Source organism: Pseudopodoces humilis, chromosome 2, assembly GCF_049639895.1.
Source record: "Pseudopodoces humilis isolate 2021_Gansu_Grassland_sample_001 chromosome 2, ASM4963989v1, whole genome shotgun sequence".
NCBI classification, from domain to species: Eukaryota; Metazoa; Chordata; class Aves; order Passeriformes; family Paridae; genus Pseudopodoces; species Pseudopodoces humilis.
Genome location: NC_142201.1, coordinates 110461204 through 110479009, shown reverse-complemented (window position 1 = coordinate 110479009; position 17806 = coordinate 110461204). Strand labels below are relative to the sequence as shown.

Genomic DNA, 17806 nt, shown 5'->3' with positions numbered 1-17806 from the left:
CAAGTCTGATGACAGCAGTTCTAGTATTTTTTGGAATTTCAAAATTGACAGACAATTTCTTACCCATACAAACATTATTCCAGTGTGGGCATAATTTCCATCAACAATTCAGCTCTTCTGGGCAGATACAAAGGAACTGATCACAGAACTAGAAATCAGTGGCAGCTTATGGTTATGTTGGTTGCATGAACACAAACCAAAGTGCCACTTATCCATAAATACACATAGAGACATCTGATTATTTGAGAGGACAGCTTGTACTGCACTGGGAACTACTATAAAAATATGTTGGTGCTGACAATGAATAGCATAAAAGAAATCAAAACCTATGGGCAGGAGAAATATAGTGAACAATTCTAAAGTGAATTGAATGAAAAGGGAACTGTTACAATTAAATTTGTTCCTGATTAGGTAGAAATGCAAGAAATGTGAAACAGACTGCTTGAGAAGAGATTCTCTTCTCTGTCTGAAGAAAGAAAAAGAACTTACTCATGATGCTTAGTGAGAAAACAATGTCCAGTCTAGCATTCACCACAGAGAATTATTAAAGCACATGCCCTACCCCAGCCCTTACCCATTACTAACAGATCAGAGCAGCTGCAAATATTTCCTTCCTATTCTGACTCTGGCAACAAATGTAAGCAGGTAATAAAGACAGTAAACACTGCACATATATGCAGCCCTGATCACTGTGCTGTTCAATTTTCTAATCTGGAGCACTTCTATATCATTGTGACTAACAGACCCAACAAGATACCTATTGGCCTCAGTCTGGTCTAATCCTTCATGTTTTTTGGGAACATTTCTGTGTGTGATTAAAAATCAATTCCACTAGAAACAGGGATAATTAGCTATTGGGAACAGGCTGCTGGGAACTGTAATTTCTTCATCCCTTGGATTTGTTTTGTCACAAGAGGATGCTTTTAGAAAAAAAACAAACATAATTGCAGTAAGATTTGAAAAGGTTCCTAAACGAGCCAAATAGGAAAGCAATTCATCCACCTCTGTGTTTGCACCACAGCTTTCTCCCTGCTAGTTTGAGAATTTCAATCTCTGTCTGACCATCAGACAACAGCATCAAATTCACTTAAAAAAAAAAAAAAAAGCAACCAGAGCAAAGCTGTGGTTTTTATTTCCCAGTTTGACAAAACTGGGGATGGAAGAGAGGATTTTGTTATTAAATTGAGCAGCTTCAGTTGCTTCTGGAGGGTCACTACAAATCATTATTTTAGAGGGATTAGTGATTTTCACAATGGAGGCTCCACAGATTTTCAGGATAATTACTCCGCAGCAGAAAAAACCAGCATTGTTTTCAGACAGTTTTAAGCCATTTCCAGTCTTTTATTTTAAAGGTTTAAGCATAGCAAAAGAATTCCTTGATGAGCATGGAATTTTATTAATAGATAGTACATCAGGCAAATTCTGTAATACCCTTTTTAGAAGGGATATTATGTAAAAAGGCTATCCTTTAAGCATTTTTAGGATCAATATCTACAGTAATAATGACTGGTTTAGTGAATTCTGTAATATTTTTATGATAGCCAGACCTTTGTGCATGCAACAGATTGAACCTGAAGATTGATGGGATAAATGTTGAATTTAGGAACAACTGTACCCAATTGGCTTTGTAAGAGTGTATGCTGGAAAAAAAATAGGAAGGTCTAGAGAAAACTGCCAGTAGGAGACCTAGACCAGGGGAGAATTAAGATCTGTAGGTGGACTTTGTTCTGAAAAAGGCCTGTGAACCTGTAGAGGAAGAAAATTGGGTAGAAACGTAAACAAGCTCAAGGGAGCTGAAGCTTTGTGGATTTATTTACTTTCCTCTGGCAATGACAGGAACAGAAGAATTATTGGCAACAGTATTTTCTCCTTGTTAATACTGAGTTTCTTTCTTATATATGTAAGAAATGAAGATGGTTTGGTATGAGCAGTAACCAGCTCTTGGAATGGAAGATTAAGCAATGTGAAAGAAAGAAATCCAGAGGAAGACTATTAGAGGTCTTGCAAATAATCCAAGTATTTCCCTTCCCCTCCTCTCTTGGACCCCCAGCCATTCCTTCCAGTAACAGATGATAAAAAGCCCTTCCACTCTCATCCATGTCAGTCTTCACCACAATCAGAAGACATATCTCATCTATCAGGGAGAGCTGTGGGGCAAAAAAGTAAATAATTGGTGGCAAAGAGCTGTTAGAATTGCACTGGGCCATATTTCACTGGATATTTTCTTTTCTTCCTCCCCCCGCCCCACTTTTACCTTATATGAATGTAAATGTTACTAATTTATTTTGAAGAGAGAGGAAGCACAAAGGGGAGTGATATAATGGGATTTTTGATCCTCTGAAAATTCAGAATTAAGATCATGTTTAATTGCAGACTGAGATGCAAATTTTCAGGAAAGACTGCTACCTCTTGACCAGGTAAATGCTGCTAAATTATTTTCATCATTTCTAATGCTTGCTTATGTTCTTATCTTCTATATTGTTTGAAAAATAAGAGATCCTCAATTTTAAAACTTGAACTAACACACTTATAGTGTAGAACACTACAGGTTCTTAAGACACAATGTAAAAGAGAAAACAATACATATACTATACATGTATACACACACATGCATACAAGATCATGTGTTATTTCAGCCAGTATTTTGAAATAAGATAGTTCAAGAAATAAAATTATATAGATAAATAGAAGTATAATAGAAAAAGTAGATTTAAAGCATTTCTAAGGATCTGCTCTAAGACCTCTCTCAACATGGAATTTTGGCTGCTATGGCAGCCTGCATTGTGGCCCTCAGATCTGAACTGCTACAAGTCAGGATATGCTGAGAAGTCTCATTCATTGTCTGTGCTCACCCTTTCTTGCTGTGTTTAAAACTTGGGGATAAACTTTCCAAGAAGTGCTGGCAGCATAATTTCATTTCTTACTTTTTCTCCACTCCCAGAAGCTCCCTTCTCACTTCCAAACCAAACAGCACCATGACATTACACAGAAGGCAACAATCAAAGAACAACCACAACAAAAATTTTAGGAAAGGAAAAAACCACCACCAACTTCCATTAACAACTCAAGAAGCCTGGTTTAGGGAGTACATACAATGCAACGTCAAGTCTAGATTTTTAAGGTTTGGGTATACTGAATTGTTGGTTTGCCTCGCTTAACCTCATATCATGAGCTGCAAAGAAACGTTTTTAAAGAGCAGGATCAGTTTGCCAGCAGCCTGCTGGGTTTGCTTCATCTCAATGCTCCATGTTTCTCTGGCTTTGATCTCTAATCTGCTAATAAACAGACAATGTCAGGACTGAATTTTAAAATCTACAGTCAGAAAGTCAAATTCTGATTGTGCAGCTGAAATGGCACTACAGTCAACAGAAGAATGCCAAAATACACTCAATAAATGGCAACAGAGTTGTGTCCGTTTGGTCAAAAAATGAATCTCTCACCTCCACCAATTATTCCAGTGACACTGCAGCCAGTAGCATCAGTATCCAACAGTTCTACATTCCTTTCCCCCAGGTTTTTACCTGTGCATGTTTTCTCAGTTTACAAATCAAATTCAGCCTGTTTCTCCCTTGTAACTTAAAGAGTACTGGTAAACTCTGGGTCCTGTGGTCTGCTCATTTACATTGCATGTATGGGGCTAGATGAAATCAAACAAGGCAGACTTAGGTATAAGAGCTCCCTAAACTGAGCAATCTCCAGCAGGTTCAAAACCACATGAATTTTACAGCTGCCTTTTCTCTTAAACTGGTGCAAAGGGTGATTGACCTTCTCAGGCAAAGGGCACAGTGAAGCCAGATTAACAAAATCTGTCATTCCAACTCCATGATATACCCAGAAAATCACAATGGGGTTTAGGAAAGAGGGAAAAAAACCTGTGCCTCTTCTACAGGTAAAGAATAAATACTTGTTTTTCATCCAGCTTTCTAATCTGTTTTTTTGTTTTTGCAAACTGATGCACTGTGCTGAGCTGAGTAAATCATGTGATGTGGCACATGACAGATACAAGCCCTTTATGAGTCACAGTACAGAGCTGCTTCATTAAATTTGATGAAAACAAACCCAAAATTTCACCTGTGTTAACTGCACAAAGCCATGGTGCAGTAAGTTTGGATGCAGCTCAGGGTTATGTTGTAACTGCTGTGGCAATGACTGTAGCAATGGTATCTCCAATTTCTCCCTCTCCTCTAGGTAAGCTTCCTTCTGCTGCCCACTTAATCATCAGTGTTCTTCAGAGAAACCCACACCCCATGTCTGCTGTTATACAATAATCCCAAGGATGTTATTCAGATTCATGTTTCAGTAGATAAATTTGTCCACTGATGAGGTCACAATTGTGTGTTAAATCTCTGCTGCTGCCTTATGAATGCCAAACCATTCCTTACTACTGCAACACCACTGAAATCAATGGTAAAACAGGGACTCTGGAGTATAAATTTGGGATTGAGTCTCATTTCACTCTTTGTGACTTTTTTCACTCTGTGCTGTAAAAATGCCAGTGGATCTGTTTCAGTCTAAGAGAGATTCACATTCCACATATTAAGAGAGTTCTGAAAATTTGGAAGTGTTTGAAGAAAAAGGTGCTTCCCATGCTACTGTGGCATGTGGGTGACAGGAGAAGCAGAGCAGAGGCACACTCCAGCTGAAAGCTATTTCTGAAAGACAGGAGTGCAGCTGAAATCACACCCAGGGCAATGTGATGAGTGAGAGGCCTGTGCAGTGAAGTCAGTGGAAAAACTACAGCTGGCTTCAAGAGGAACTGAATGGGCTCTGTGACGAGTCATCTACAAAAAAAAAAAAAAAGACAAGGAGAAAAAGCCTGGGTGTAAAAAATCCTCACTGCCCGTGGAAAACTACAACCGCCAGATCACAGGGTATGTTCTCAAAGCTGCTTTTATGCCCATCAACAGTATTGTTTTCTGGGATGATCCAGCGATAAAGGACATCACAAACTGCTGTCTGCTTTCATGGAAATGCTACCTCTCCTTTCTGAGGTGACACACTCAAAAATTTAAATTCCTTGTGAGGTAACAAGAAGATGTCCAGATTAACAGATATTAGACAAGACAGTATTAGGCAAGAGATAATCTGAATTTCTGTTGCCAAGAAACAGCCTGTATCTCAACTATTGTTCAAAATCAGGCAAGATTTTTGCTGTCTGACATAATTTCTATGGTAACAAGAAACCCTTTCCCATTCTCTCCGTGCTTCCCAAGATGTTTTCCTTATCCATTTTCCCCCTTGGCATGATCAGCAGGCCCCAGATCCCAGCAGCTGGTGTCAACAAGAGCAGCTCCCCAGACTTCAGCTTGCCTCCCAAATCTGTGTTTGTCTACACAACTGATTATTGTTCCTCATATATTTTATTTTGACCTCATCATAATCCAGAGCAGTTCAGTCTGTTTTCATGAATCATGAAAAGGGAACTGGTGACGCAAAGGCTCAGACAAAGCTTATTAGTGGGGCAGCTTTCTCATTTTCCCTTCCATGAAGGAGAGTCAAAACTGAATCCAAACTGTGAACATCCCGTTGAATACTCCCTTGATCCAGATGCAATTTACTTAAATGAACAAATAATCATCATCGTGCCCAACAAGACAGAAACAACATGATAATAACCTGAAGGCCTGTGGGTAGCTGTTTGGTTTTTTTTAATTTTGAACACAGCAAACAGATTTAGGAACTGATGGATCATTTCAATCTCTCAAAACAAATCTGATGACTAAGTAATTTGCTAATTGCTATTAGACTGTGGAGTTTACAGGGAAACCTTAATCGCTGTTCTCAAAGAACCTTACTGCAATACTCTTTTTTTACTTAGTTCTGTAAAGCAGATAATTTGAACTGTTCTCCTATTGATACTAAACACAGAGAAACCCCTTGTCTTCGACTATTTCTGTATTTCTTCTTTCTCTATTTCCTGAAGTACAACAACTGAGGTGTGCTGCTGTTAAATCTGTCATTCAATTTGAAGTGACAATCTTCAAAAAAAGTTCAAGTAAACTTCCAGAGAGAGGATAAACTCTTAACCAGCACAGTGCAGCCATGTGCTGCTTACCTCCAAATCCAGGTCTCAGTGCAAAGTCATGGTCCTCTATGTGAAGAAGCTGCTCAGATTTAAGTGGTCGGACCTTCGTGCTGTCAAGTTTCCTCATTTTAATTTCTCGTTTGCTATGTTTAAAAAAAAAAAAAAAGTTATAAACTTAATTTATTTCTTCTGCCCTGACAGTCACAGTGCTAGTCAAATGAAATAGGGACCTGAGAATACTGGACAGCTGAATCTGGAATGCTAAGGGTAACAACTGCGCTAATAAAGCTGGAGAAAGATATATTGGGACAGGTTGGGAAATGAGGTATGAGGGTGGTGCCCAGGTCCATGAAGAACACCAAATTTATAAGAAGCCCCAGGAAGAACTACTAGATCCTCTTCTGTTCTCCTCAGAGATTGTAGCTATTGTACAAGAGAACAGAGCTGTTTGAAGTTATTATTCACACAAACACTTGCAAATCAAACTTGGAAATAACACCACATACCTGTGGTTTAACACTTCATACATTATCCATACTAGAGAGACAATTATTCCTTTTATTATAAATGCAGTTTTTTTCCTAGGAGCTCAAGTGAGTCAGTAATTTCTTTAGGACTGAGAAAGGATAATCCTGGATCTAGGGACTTGCAGGGAGACTGGCTTTAAATGGAAAGAGAGTAGGTTTAGATTGGATATCAGGAAGAAATTATTTCCTGTGAGGGTGGTGAGGCCCTGGCACAGGTTGCCCAGAGAAGCTGTGGATGCCCATCCCTGGAAGTGTTCAAGGCCAGGTTGGATGGGGTTTTGAGAAACCTGGTCTAGTGGAAAGTGTCCCTGCCCATGGCAAGGGGGTTGGAATGAAATGATGCCATGATTTTATATTCTGTTGTACACATTAGGAACACCTTTCTCACAGAAGTGTTCTCATGGTGAGAACAGTGAAATATGGGAATGTATCGCTTGGGCAGGTTTTGAGACTCCTTTCATTCAGGCTGTTTTAGAATAGGTCAGACATTTATTTGCAGGAATAACTTGAATACAGCTGCTTTGCCACAGGCAAGGGACTCTCCCTAGATACAATTTCTTTCATGCCTTCTGTGATTCTCTGGGATTTTGCTGCAAGCAACTCTAATTATTACTTTTGACTGAATGATAGAAATGTGTTCTGAAGATTTGCCTTGTAGTCAAACACTGCTTAAGGCAAGATACGAAATACCTTAAGATAAGGTGTATGCCTCTATTTACTTATTTTTCTCCTTCCCCCGCTTTTTTTCTTAATAAAGAAGCCCAAGAAATTACTTTTACATTACAGGAATGATGAGGTGGCTGCTGGGCTACTTAGAATTGTTGGGCTTGAACAAATTCACTTACCTGAGTGTTCCTGAATGTCTCTGGCAGTGCTGTCTGAATCAAATTACCAGGGCAATCAGAGGTCCATAAGGCATTTCAAATACAGACTTTAGTTTTTCTAAGTATGAAAATCATGTGGATGGTAAAATGAAAGCCCACGCTTCAGAGAATTAAAATCACCACAGAGCAAACTTGCATCAGGGTTGAATGGGCAGCAGAACTGAACAGCTGCAGTGTTCTACATGAGGAAATTCTGCTGCTTGGGATGCAGGAGAGGGGAAAATGATGAATTATGTTCAGAATGCCACAGCACAGTTAATACAGTTGGGAAGCATGAGGTTACTTGTCATCTGATGTGCCAAGGAAAATGCCTGTTTGATGCTCCAAGGATCTCAGTGGAAGAAGCAGGCTGGAACTGACTCATCTATTACAACTTCTCACTAGAAGCAAGTCTGTGACTGAGGAAACCTTATCCTGGACAACAGAGGCAAAGACAAGCTACCAAGGCAGGAATTTTCTACTTAATAAGCCACTGGGAAGAGATCTTATGGGATTTTAAACCATAAAGCCATTTGGAAGAAATGTGGCTTGCTAACTGCTCAAGGTAATGAGCTTAAGCACACTGAACAGACTCTTGCACCCCTGCAAAGTATTTGGAAGCCCATGGAAGTAGCCATCATGCATTGCAGAGGTCATCACAAAGGGAAAACAGCCCCCAAACTGGGAAATGGCTTTGCTGATGAAGCAGCAAGAGGGGTTGCAGAGAAGGACGTTCTTGCAGTGGTACCACAGAAAGAAATAGATTTGTCCGAGTTTATCCCAAAATACAACCAGAGGGATCACAAATTAATTCCATTTCTTTAGGCTGAGATCAAATAAAGTGGGTGGGCTGTTACACCAGCAGGACAGGTTGTAGTACCACCCTTGCTCCTTCGAGAAACAGCCCAGCAAGAGCATGAGAGTACCCACTGGGGAACAGAAAATCTTTTAAAACATCTGAAGAAAGTAGTAATAGGGAGAAGAATGATTGATATTGTACAACCTATAACAAGCAAGTGAGAAACCTGTTGTAAAAACAACCCCCCATGAGCAAAAGGGTTGTGTGTTAGGGGCAACAGAGACAGGAGATCTCTTGGGAAATTATTGGCAAATAAATTTTCCTGAGATGCCACGCAAGGAGGGATGCAAATATATACTGGTCCGAGCTGATTCCATCAGTGGATGGCCTGAAGCTTACCCCTGTCACACCAACACAAGAGAAGTAGTGAAAGCTTTGCTTAATCATAGAATTCCAAAGTCTGGGATTCCTTTGGGAATGTCATCAGATAAAAGACCACATTTTGTTGCAACAGTAGTTGGGGAAGTTAGCAGGATTCTGGGATTCACGTGGGACCTGAACATACCATATAGGCCCCAGGAAAGTTGAAGGTATGCATGGAACCGTCCAAACCCAGATTTGTAAGATTTGTCAGGAGACATCCATGACATGAGTTCAAGCCTTGCCTACAGCCTTGCTGAGAGTCTGTAAACAGCCAAGGCAGGGGGACAACATAAGTCCCTATGAGATATTATATGGCAGGCCGTATCAGGTTCCACATGTCCCAGGGGAAATTCACATGAAAGGTAAAACTGATTTGCAAAAGCACTTAATGGCTCTGAGTTCCACTTTGCAGAAGCTCCAGATTCGTCTTGTTATCCAAGCCAACAGCATTGCACACACCTGCTCATCCATTCCAGCCTGGAGATGGGGTCTGTATCAAGTGATGGGACAGTGACCCCATGCAAGCCAAGTGAAAGGGACTGTTCCAAGTTTTGCTGACCACCTGCACTGCAGTCAAGGTTGTTGGCAAAGGACTGTGGATCCACTACTCCAGAGTGAAGAAAGTTTCTTCTCCCAAAACCATTAAGACAGAGACTGATACAAATCAGGAGAATGTGGTTTAAACTGTTTTTTATATGTCTGTTATCTGCCCAGCTGGTAACCATGACTCAGGCCCCATGATTTGCATAGGACTGTAGTCCAAGATGTGTCCAAAGTTCTTCATAAGAACAGTTGCTGGATCTGTACCCAGTTACCACCTCTGGGGATGGTCACTGGCCAATGATTGGCATTTTAATGGAAGAGTAATGTATCAAAAGGTGGGAACCAATTAATAGTACCCTTCTGTCCCTTATACCCCTAAGCAGCCTAATAGCATGTGTGTGTGGCTGTAAAGGCCACAGGAAAGGCCATTCTTCCTTCATATGGTCATAGAACCTATTTCAGAGAAATAATCAGCCCAAAAGTTGTAGCAAAGATGAAACTGACAGGGTGGAGACTGGCTCCACCATTTGAGACAGGGCTGTACTGGATATGTGATGGTAAGATCTGAAAAGTCCTGCCCGTGAATAAAGATCAGGCTTGTGCCCTTGGGGCTGTGGTCCTGAGTATAACAATATTTGATCATCTTGAAAAACCAAATGGGAGGAAGAAAAGATCTCTTAATCCTCTCATTGAGCATCCCACACTTTTCCATAATATAGTCAGAACTCTCCCTCCCTCTTATGGAGTGCTTGAACTGGAGAGAGTGACTGTAAACATCTCAGCCATTGTTGAACATATTGAGCAGCATGCTGCAAATGCAATTTCAGCCTCACAAGAGGAATTTGACAGTACGTCCTGTGCAGTTATGCAGAAAGGATAGCTCTCAATTTCATACTTCCTGCACATTACCACTTGCTGTTCTTATGTAGACCAAAGTGGGAAAGTTAAGAAGGACGTGGATAAAATTTGGAACTCAAATTTTACATGACATAGTTTACAGAAATGACACCTTGAAATTTGACCATATCTTCCACACCCTCACCTCATGGTTACCAAACTGGGCCTGGGTAACAGACACATTTATAATAGCTGTAATTATAGCTATAATCTGTGTAATAGCCTGTGGGTTGGCCAGTTGTGTAAACCAGTACTGTGGGTAATACAGAGTAGGGACTAGACAAAGTAGAGTCCTAGTCTCTTTAGAGTTAGTCTCTAAAAGTAAAAAAATGATGCCAAGATGATTTTTTTGCCTTTTCTTTTATATATCTTTTATATATCTCTTATGTAGCCTCAGTACTCTTAGCATGCATACTTGTAATTCCTTAAGTCTGATAACTTAGCATAGTCCTGGTATTCTGTTAGGCCAGGAGACGAAATATCCTAAATGCCCTGCAGTAGGAGGCTGGAAAGCCCTACACTCTCTTGGGAAACCAAGGTCCTCTCTTGAACATATCCTGTAAATGAGACATTTGGCCTCCAGATGGAGGAATATCATGCCATTCATCCAGGCCTCCCATTGGGATATCCTTGTTAGATATGCTAATTTGTAAGGTCTGTAAATTGTATAGGCAATCTATTGTGTGTGCATTGAGGCTCATTCCACCTTGGAAAAGTGGTGCACCAATAAGGATCCTTACTAAAATATCGAGGTAAAAAACTGTTATCCCTCAACCGTGTCTGGCTCTCAATTTTCTAACACCAGAAAAGGGCATCAACAGAAGCACAGCAAAAAAACCAGATTATATTTCCATGGCCTCTTGATTGTGTGGCTTTCAGCAGCACACCATGGTCTAGGGATCTGAATACAGCCATGGATTTTACACATTCATGGCAGATGTCAGGTTGTGATTGAGAGGAAAAGCCCACACAGAATTCCAGAACCATTTAGGTTGGAAAAGACCTTTAAGATCAGTGAGTCCAACCATTAACCCAGGCCTGCCAAATCAACTGCTAAACCATGTTCCTAAGTGCCACACCTACACATCTTTTAAACACTTCTAGGAATGGTGGGTGAATCAATCCCCTCCATGGACAGCCTGTTCCAGGACTTGACAGCCCTTTTGGTGAAGAAATTTTTGTGAAACCTTTAGAAGACAGATGCACCTAAGGACAGGAAATCTCTTTTTACCTATCTGCAGCAGCAGTAATGAAGAGAACTCTGGTATTGGTGTAGATCTGGGCAATGATAAAAATTTATTGGTCTCAGTGAGGCACATGCTCAAGAAACTGCTGCTTCCACTCATAGCTGTGCTTTCCATAGCTGTATTTCAGGCAAGGGTTATGTAAATTAAATGGCAATCTATAGTTATGTTCCAAAGGAGGTCATAAAAGCACTTGAAGTGTTTCAGATCACATAGGAAATTCACTCTTGTTGGTACTTCTGTATTTAATTAATGGGAGCACTAAATTTTTGGCTGAAAAAGAATGAGGAATACTGTTTTGACACTTCCCTACCCAATACTATTGCATGGACCTCAGTATTTGCCAGAGATCTCAAAGAGCATTTAGTTATTGCCTACAAAACCAAAGCAGCTAATTCAGAATTAATTAACAATAGACAAAGATGTATCAGGCTTTTAAAGACAAATTTAGCTGCTCCCACCTGGCCTTGAAAACCATTAGCAAATGAAAAGTTAAAGGTCTGCTCAAGGGTACTTGGGTCATTTTTGGCTAAAGCATTTAATCACTTAATGCCATCAGTGTAGATCCATAAACCAATGGTACAAGTGGGATAGATGTGGTTCATGTCCCATCTGGATATCTTTAACTTTCCAGGCTATCAAAAGTTTATGCTGGTTCAAGGAGGAATCGGAGAAGTCGATGGAAAAGAAATCCACTGAAGATCACTGGGTCTGCAGAAATTACACCCAACAAATGATGTTGCTGGAGGAAATTTGGTGACTTGGTACAGCTGTGAATATTAGGGGAAAATATCTTATTTGCCCTGTCCTTATCCATCCAAGGTTGTGCTTGCAAGCCCTTGTTATAAACTTGGTATAGTACAGAGATCCCTGGAAAGTTCCTGTTTGGCTGTTCCTCTGTTTTAGAGCTCTGCTAATGATATGGTAAAAGTTCTTGTAGGAAACTAGAGAAAGGTCTTTTTCCCCCTACCATCCTTTCATATTCAGAATGAAACTAGGTAAGTTTATGAGAAGAATACTACTAAGGTGCCTTTTATGAAAAGAATACCCTGGCTGTCATGGCTGTAAGTTTCATTCCAGTGTTGTGTCCCCAAGATACTCCAGATACTAGTAAATTAAAGGTATCCAAAAGGTAGAAGTTACAGAAATCTTATTCCAGGCGGAGTCTGTGGGGTAATCCAGCAATGTGACCTCTGAAATGCTTTACTACATTAATCAAGCCTTGGAGCCCAGATAAATAAAACAATCAAAATTGCACAGTTCTCTCTCATACACATGAAAATGCATTTCTAATTGTTCAGTAACATCAGCAATATGTACTGTCAAAAAAACCTAATATTTTGACAATCAAATGTTTTGTTCTTTGCTGTAGGAAATGGACCATGAGAATAATCGCTTTCTCATGTACTTTTGGTTAATGCTTTAAAATCTTCTTTACAGGAGAATGCAGACAAACAGCTTTGGAGGGAGAACTGGGTTACTCTATTAAAACAGTGGAACTTGTAGGTTAAGTAACATTTTCACATGGGATTCTTTTTAAAAGGCCACCCATTTAACCAAGGCCATCTGTCAGCTGTGTCCCTAATAACCCTAGTGCTGCTGAAAGATTGTTCCCCAGAAAGAAAAAGATGCTGATGGAAAGTCAGATCCTGATGCAATGTACTGAAGGATAATGCAGCCTTTAGAACAAAAGCAGAGAATGAAACAAAGAGAAATTAAACACATTCGGATCCTTTGCAGAGAAAAGCTGATTTGCTGCCGTTAAGCTTTGGGATCCTCTGTGGCTCAGATTTTGCAGTCTTCTTCCCAGTTCAAAATCACCAGGACCTTGGAAATGAGGATGTGGGAAGCCAAAGCTTGCCTTATGTAAAGAAAACTGCTACACCAGGCAGCAGCAGATTAATTCCTCCTTGTTCCTATTCTCCCTTTCTGGTAACGCACTTGTGCCTGTCTCACAGGATTGTCACGTGGATCCATTTGCATGTACCAGTAAGGATCTGTGACGATGGAGAGGACACTTTGCTAACACTGGTGTTGCGAGAGGATGTTCATCAGGATGCCACAAAATTTCCTGTCTCCTACCACCAGGTCTCCCTCTGGCTTTGTGATTTTTTTTTATGTCAATGATGGAACAACTGCTCTCAGCCATGGCAGAACAGCATAGATGCAAACAACAGCAGCATATGCTCCCCTCTTACTACAGATAAAAGTGTACCAGCTGAGCTTAAAATAGACCTTCCTTGCCACTACCACTAATAAGGTATTTTATTCTGTTTCCATTTCATTCTTAACTAATTTAATTCTTAATTAAATTCCATTTAATTCCTGAGACTGTTAAAACACCAGATGAAATCTTATGCTGATACTGGGGCTAGTTTTGTTTATTTTCCTTTGTTATTACAAATAATTGTGCAGCAGAACTCAGACTGTTTGAAACAGCCTGCTGAATAGCCATTCTTTTCATGAGCTTTTGGCTTGCATCAAACTTGGACCCATAACTTTTCAGGACAGAAACCCAGAAGTCCTGAGTGACACAGCACCTGTGTTGTGTCATCTATTACCTTGGATTGCTAAACAGGATTTTATCAAGACATGGAGGGTTCCAGAGATATTTCACTGCTGGATGATGAGAAGTGATACAGGAGGCTAACAGCTATACACCTGCCACAAAGCATGCAACTTCAGGGGGAAAAAAAAGACAGCTTAAACACATCAGAGGAGGCCAGTTATGATACTTTTCTTCAAAATGTGATATTGTAGAAATAAACTACAAGCTCCCCTGCTCATTTTAGTAGGGGGTCAAGCACATTTTAAAATCTAACAGTTGTATCCCTTCTCCTTCCTTAAATGGAGCTAGTTATTCCCAAGAAAGAAGAATTTTTCTTGGATTATCAGTGGCAGCTATTGGTCTGTTCACATAGTATTAGATTAAACTGGAAACAGGTTGAGAGGCCTCACATGGCAGATGTGAGCTGCCTTCCTGGGGGAAAGCACTGACACTTTGCCCAGAAATTTATAGGTAAAAACCTCTCTATCATTATTCATTTTCAACCAGCTACTCGATTGAAAGGCCAAGAACAGAGACAATCTTCAATGTCTAAAAGCACTAAATATATTCCAGAAAGGGAACATGCTGTGTCATCATTAAAAATAAGGTGTCATTTACCTCATTTAGTGCCATAAAAAAGTCTTCTGTAGCTTTCTAGTGTAGCTACTCTGCTGTTTGGGTAATAGGTCACTTTTTAACATTGGCATAGGACTTTGGAAGGCATTTCTGTTTCTTGTGATGGGAGTTAGAAGGCAAGAATACTTGGAACATCACAGCAATAATCTGGTAGCCTTGTATCACACCAGGTAAAAGAGCTGGGTGTGGGTGGGTACATGACTGCATATTTATGAGACTTTCATAAAATGACAGTGTGAAAGGTCTGGTTAGGAAAAATTAATTAATTAATTAATACACCCTTTCTGTTGTGGGAACATTCTATCAATGCTATGGATGCTATAAATCCAGAATCTGGAAAAACAGGACAGTGAACTAAAAGGGTGTGTTGAAAGGTGGCCGACAGCATGAGGTTTACCAGACGAACAGAGACAGATAAAGTCTATTTCTTACCTGTTATGTTTTCTTGAGAATGACATTTGATGCCGACGATGAAGACGGTGATGCTGACTGTGAGAACTGTGAAGCACTGCTGTTGGCCATAGGCAGGTGAGGAACAGAAGCTTCATGACCAGGACCATCTCTTCCAAAAGAGAAATGCACCTGATCACCCAATCCACCTTGCTGACTTCTTATTTTTAGAGTTTTTACCGTTTAGAAGCAGCATAGCAGACACAAGATGCACACGAAGCGAGGCATCCCTGAAGAGAGAAGACAGGGGCATCCCACTTCTGATGTCCTCGCCGAGTTCCCCTCGTACTTTGGCAAATCATAAATATTCCCTCATCTCTACATCCCTGCAGCAACTGCTGTCCAACCAGAAGCACCTTGCTTTCAGCACTGTGGTAGGTAGGGCAGTTTGCTTGGCCAGGCTGCTTTCCTCTGATCCATTGCTGCCTCTCTTTCAGCAAAGGCGCGGTTTTAAATTCTCTACCACCCGCTCGGTAACCTCTTCAACATAGCCTGTGCAGGCAAAGTGATGTCAAACATTTAATCCCCCTTAAATCCCACACAAAACCATACAAAAATCTGCTTTAATGACAAAGGTCTCTAAATTAATCTTGCTTTCTATATATGTGTGTATCTGCTCGAAATCATCTTCTGCACAAATCAAGCTCTTTTGTTAACTGGCTATATTGCCCTGTGTTCCCAACCATTAACATCAATTCTGGCTCCGTCAGCTGCCAGCATTTTGTCAGTACACACACACACTTCCTTCTGAACTGAACAATATCACAGTACAAGCCCAAACTAAAAATGAACTCCTTTTTTGATATTCCCCAATACCAAAAAATATACATTTCTCCCTCTCCTTTTTCTTCTTCTTTTTACTAAGATCTGCAGCTATTTAATTCACTCTGAATTTACAAGGCATGTGCACACCTAAGATCCAGTATCCTTCCACCAAACCTAATTCTATCTTTATTTCATTTAGCCTGTCCTACTTGCTCAACAGAAGGTTGAATTATGAAACATTTTATTAACAAAATACTGCTTAAGCAATAACTTGCACATGACAGCCAAAAATTATGGTAAGATTTCTTAGGGGCTTAAAACTGGACAATACTGGGGACACATCTTCTTAGCTGACACGGCCAAATTTATCTTTTTCAAGCCATCAGCACGTTCAGTCGTTATTAAAAGTGACAGCACACATTTATTTTCTTTATTCTAAAAATCAGAGATTTGAGACTGAAAGTTTAGGAAATGGAAATACCTCACCCCTATCTAACAGCTGGAGGTGTAATTTTTGTCTCCTAGGAGGTGGCTTCTTGCCAAGTAAGACAAACCCAGGGATAAAATCAAGGCCAACAGTGTGTCTGCTGAGACAGTGAGCACCCACACACCCTGGGACAATAATCCTGTCGTGTGGGCATCCTCAGAAGCTCCCTGAGATTTCCAACTAACTTCAACTGGGCCAAGAAATAATTCTCAGGTGCAAGTGATTTCCAGGTGGAGGTTACCAATGGACAGCTAACTCCCACTGTTAGATTGAATTGGGTGGCCTGAAATCAAAGGCTCTCAACCCTCCTCATTCAGCTGTTTAATAGCTGAATCCTTTCCTGTTCAGAAAATTTAGGGAAGATCATTTGCAGCCTGTCCCAGGGACAGTCAGAGAGTGGTTCTGGCATATTCCAAGGGTGGGGTTTCCAGACCTGATAAACATGAGCTGCATTTAATAAAACCTGTAACAAGTTCCATTAATTTGCACTATCATTTGGGTGGGAAAGGGAAAATAAAACAGTAACTCTAATGAGAATTAATTCTAGGTAGAGATAAAAATTAGTTCCTGAGCCAGTCTGGTTAAGTTCCCTAGTGTTACCCAGCCTACCCATATCAAAGTATTAGCCCATTGATTAAATTACATCTAAGAAAAAATCTGAGCCTTTGGATCCTCCTCTTTCCCCACCCAAGCACAGGCCCAAGAGTAGCAGCAAATGAAATAAAAAGAAAAGTACACTGCAGGCTGTCTGATAAAGATATTACCACATTTCTGCATGTCTGGCTACCAGCACATCCATCAGAGTCAACCATTTTCCTCAGCTATAAAAGAATAACATTTATATCCTGTCTTCCCTGCTAATTCTAGTTCCCATTGTTTCCAAAGACTGTGGAGAAATCCATGTTTTGGATGCTAATGTAATCATTAGCTGAAACCACTGGCTGTTATCCCCACTGAGCAGGAGACATGGAATAGGGAGAGAGAGAATATTCTGGGTGCTGAGGTTTATCCACCAAGATATCCAGCAAGAGGGGACTTGTGGTTACCTCATGTCATGCTAATGTAGAAACGTGATGATTCTGTGTGCTGACCTCAAGGAACTCAAAGGAACCCATTAAAAATAAATAAGTAAAAACTGCTTTGCAGAAAAGGGAGCACTTAGAAGTGCTGCTCCAGAGATTTGACTGTGCAGAATGAGTGGCATGTGCCTGGCCAAGCTGCACATGGATGTCCCTCTGTCCAGGAGAGTGGAGTCCCTAACAGAGGCACAGGAAATTAGAGGATGTTTCATTGAGCACCCCACTGCTTTATTACTCCTGGCTGTAGCAGCAACTTTGCCACTAAGCTGTGCTGCTGAAAAGGCTGCTCCATGGAGGATTTCCAAAACATGCTGAATGTTCCTTTGACTATCCCTGCTAAAATCAGCTTTAGTCAAACAAAAAAAATTAATAACTAACTAACTAAATAAATAGAGAAAGGGCTGCATATTCCACCACCTTCACCCATCTAATGTCATAAATATACTTTGGGAGGCCTTGCCTAAGCACACTGAAAAACTAAGCACCACTCCTCTATCCTACGGCGTATTTCCAGAAAGTC

At 40.4% G+C, this 17806-nt stretch overlaps 1 protein-coding gene across 1 annotated transcript in view; it reads right to left on the bottom strand.

Moving 5' to 3' along the window:
- Positions 1-16345, bottom strand: part of GABRR3 (gamma-aminobutyric acid type A receptor subunit rho3) — a 30141-nt gene extending 13796 nt beyond the window's left edge. The window contains exons 1-3 of the mRNA XM_005524100.2: positions 16207-16345; positions 14938-15447; positions 6056-6168 (exon numbers count right to left, since the gene is read on the bottom strand). Of these exons, the coding sequence (XP_005524157.1) occupies positions 6056-6168; positions 14938-15065 (241 nt within the window). The 5' untranslated portion in view covers positions 15066-15447; positions 16207-16345. The remainder of the gene's footprint in view (positions 1-6055; positions 6169-14937; positions 15448-16206) is intronic.
- Positions 16346-17806: the final 1461 nt, after the last annotated feature.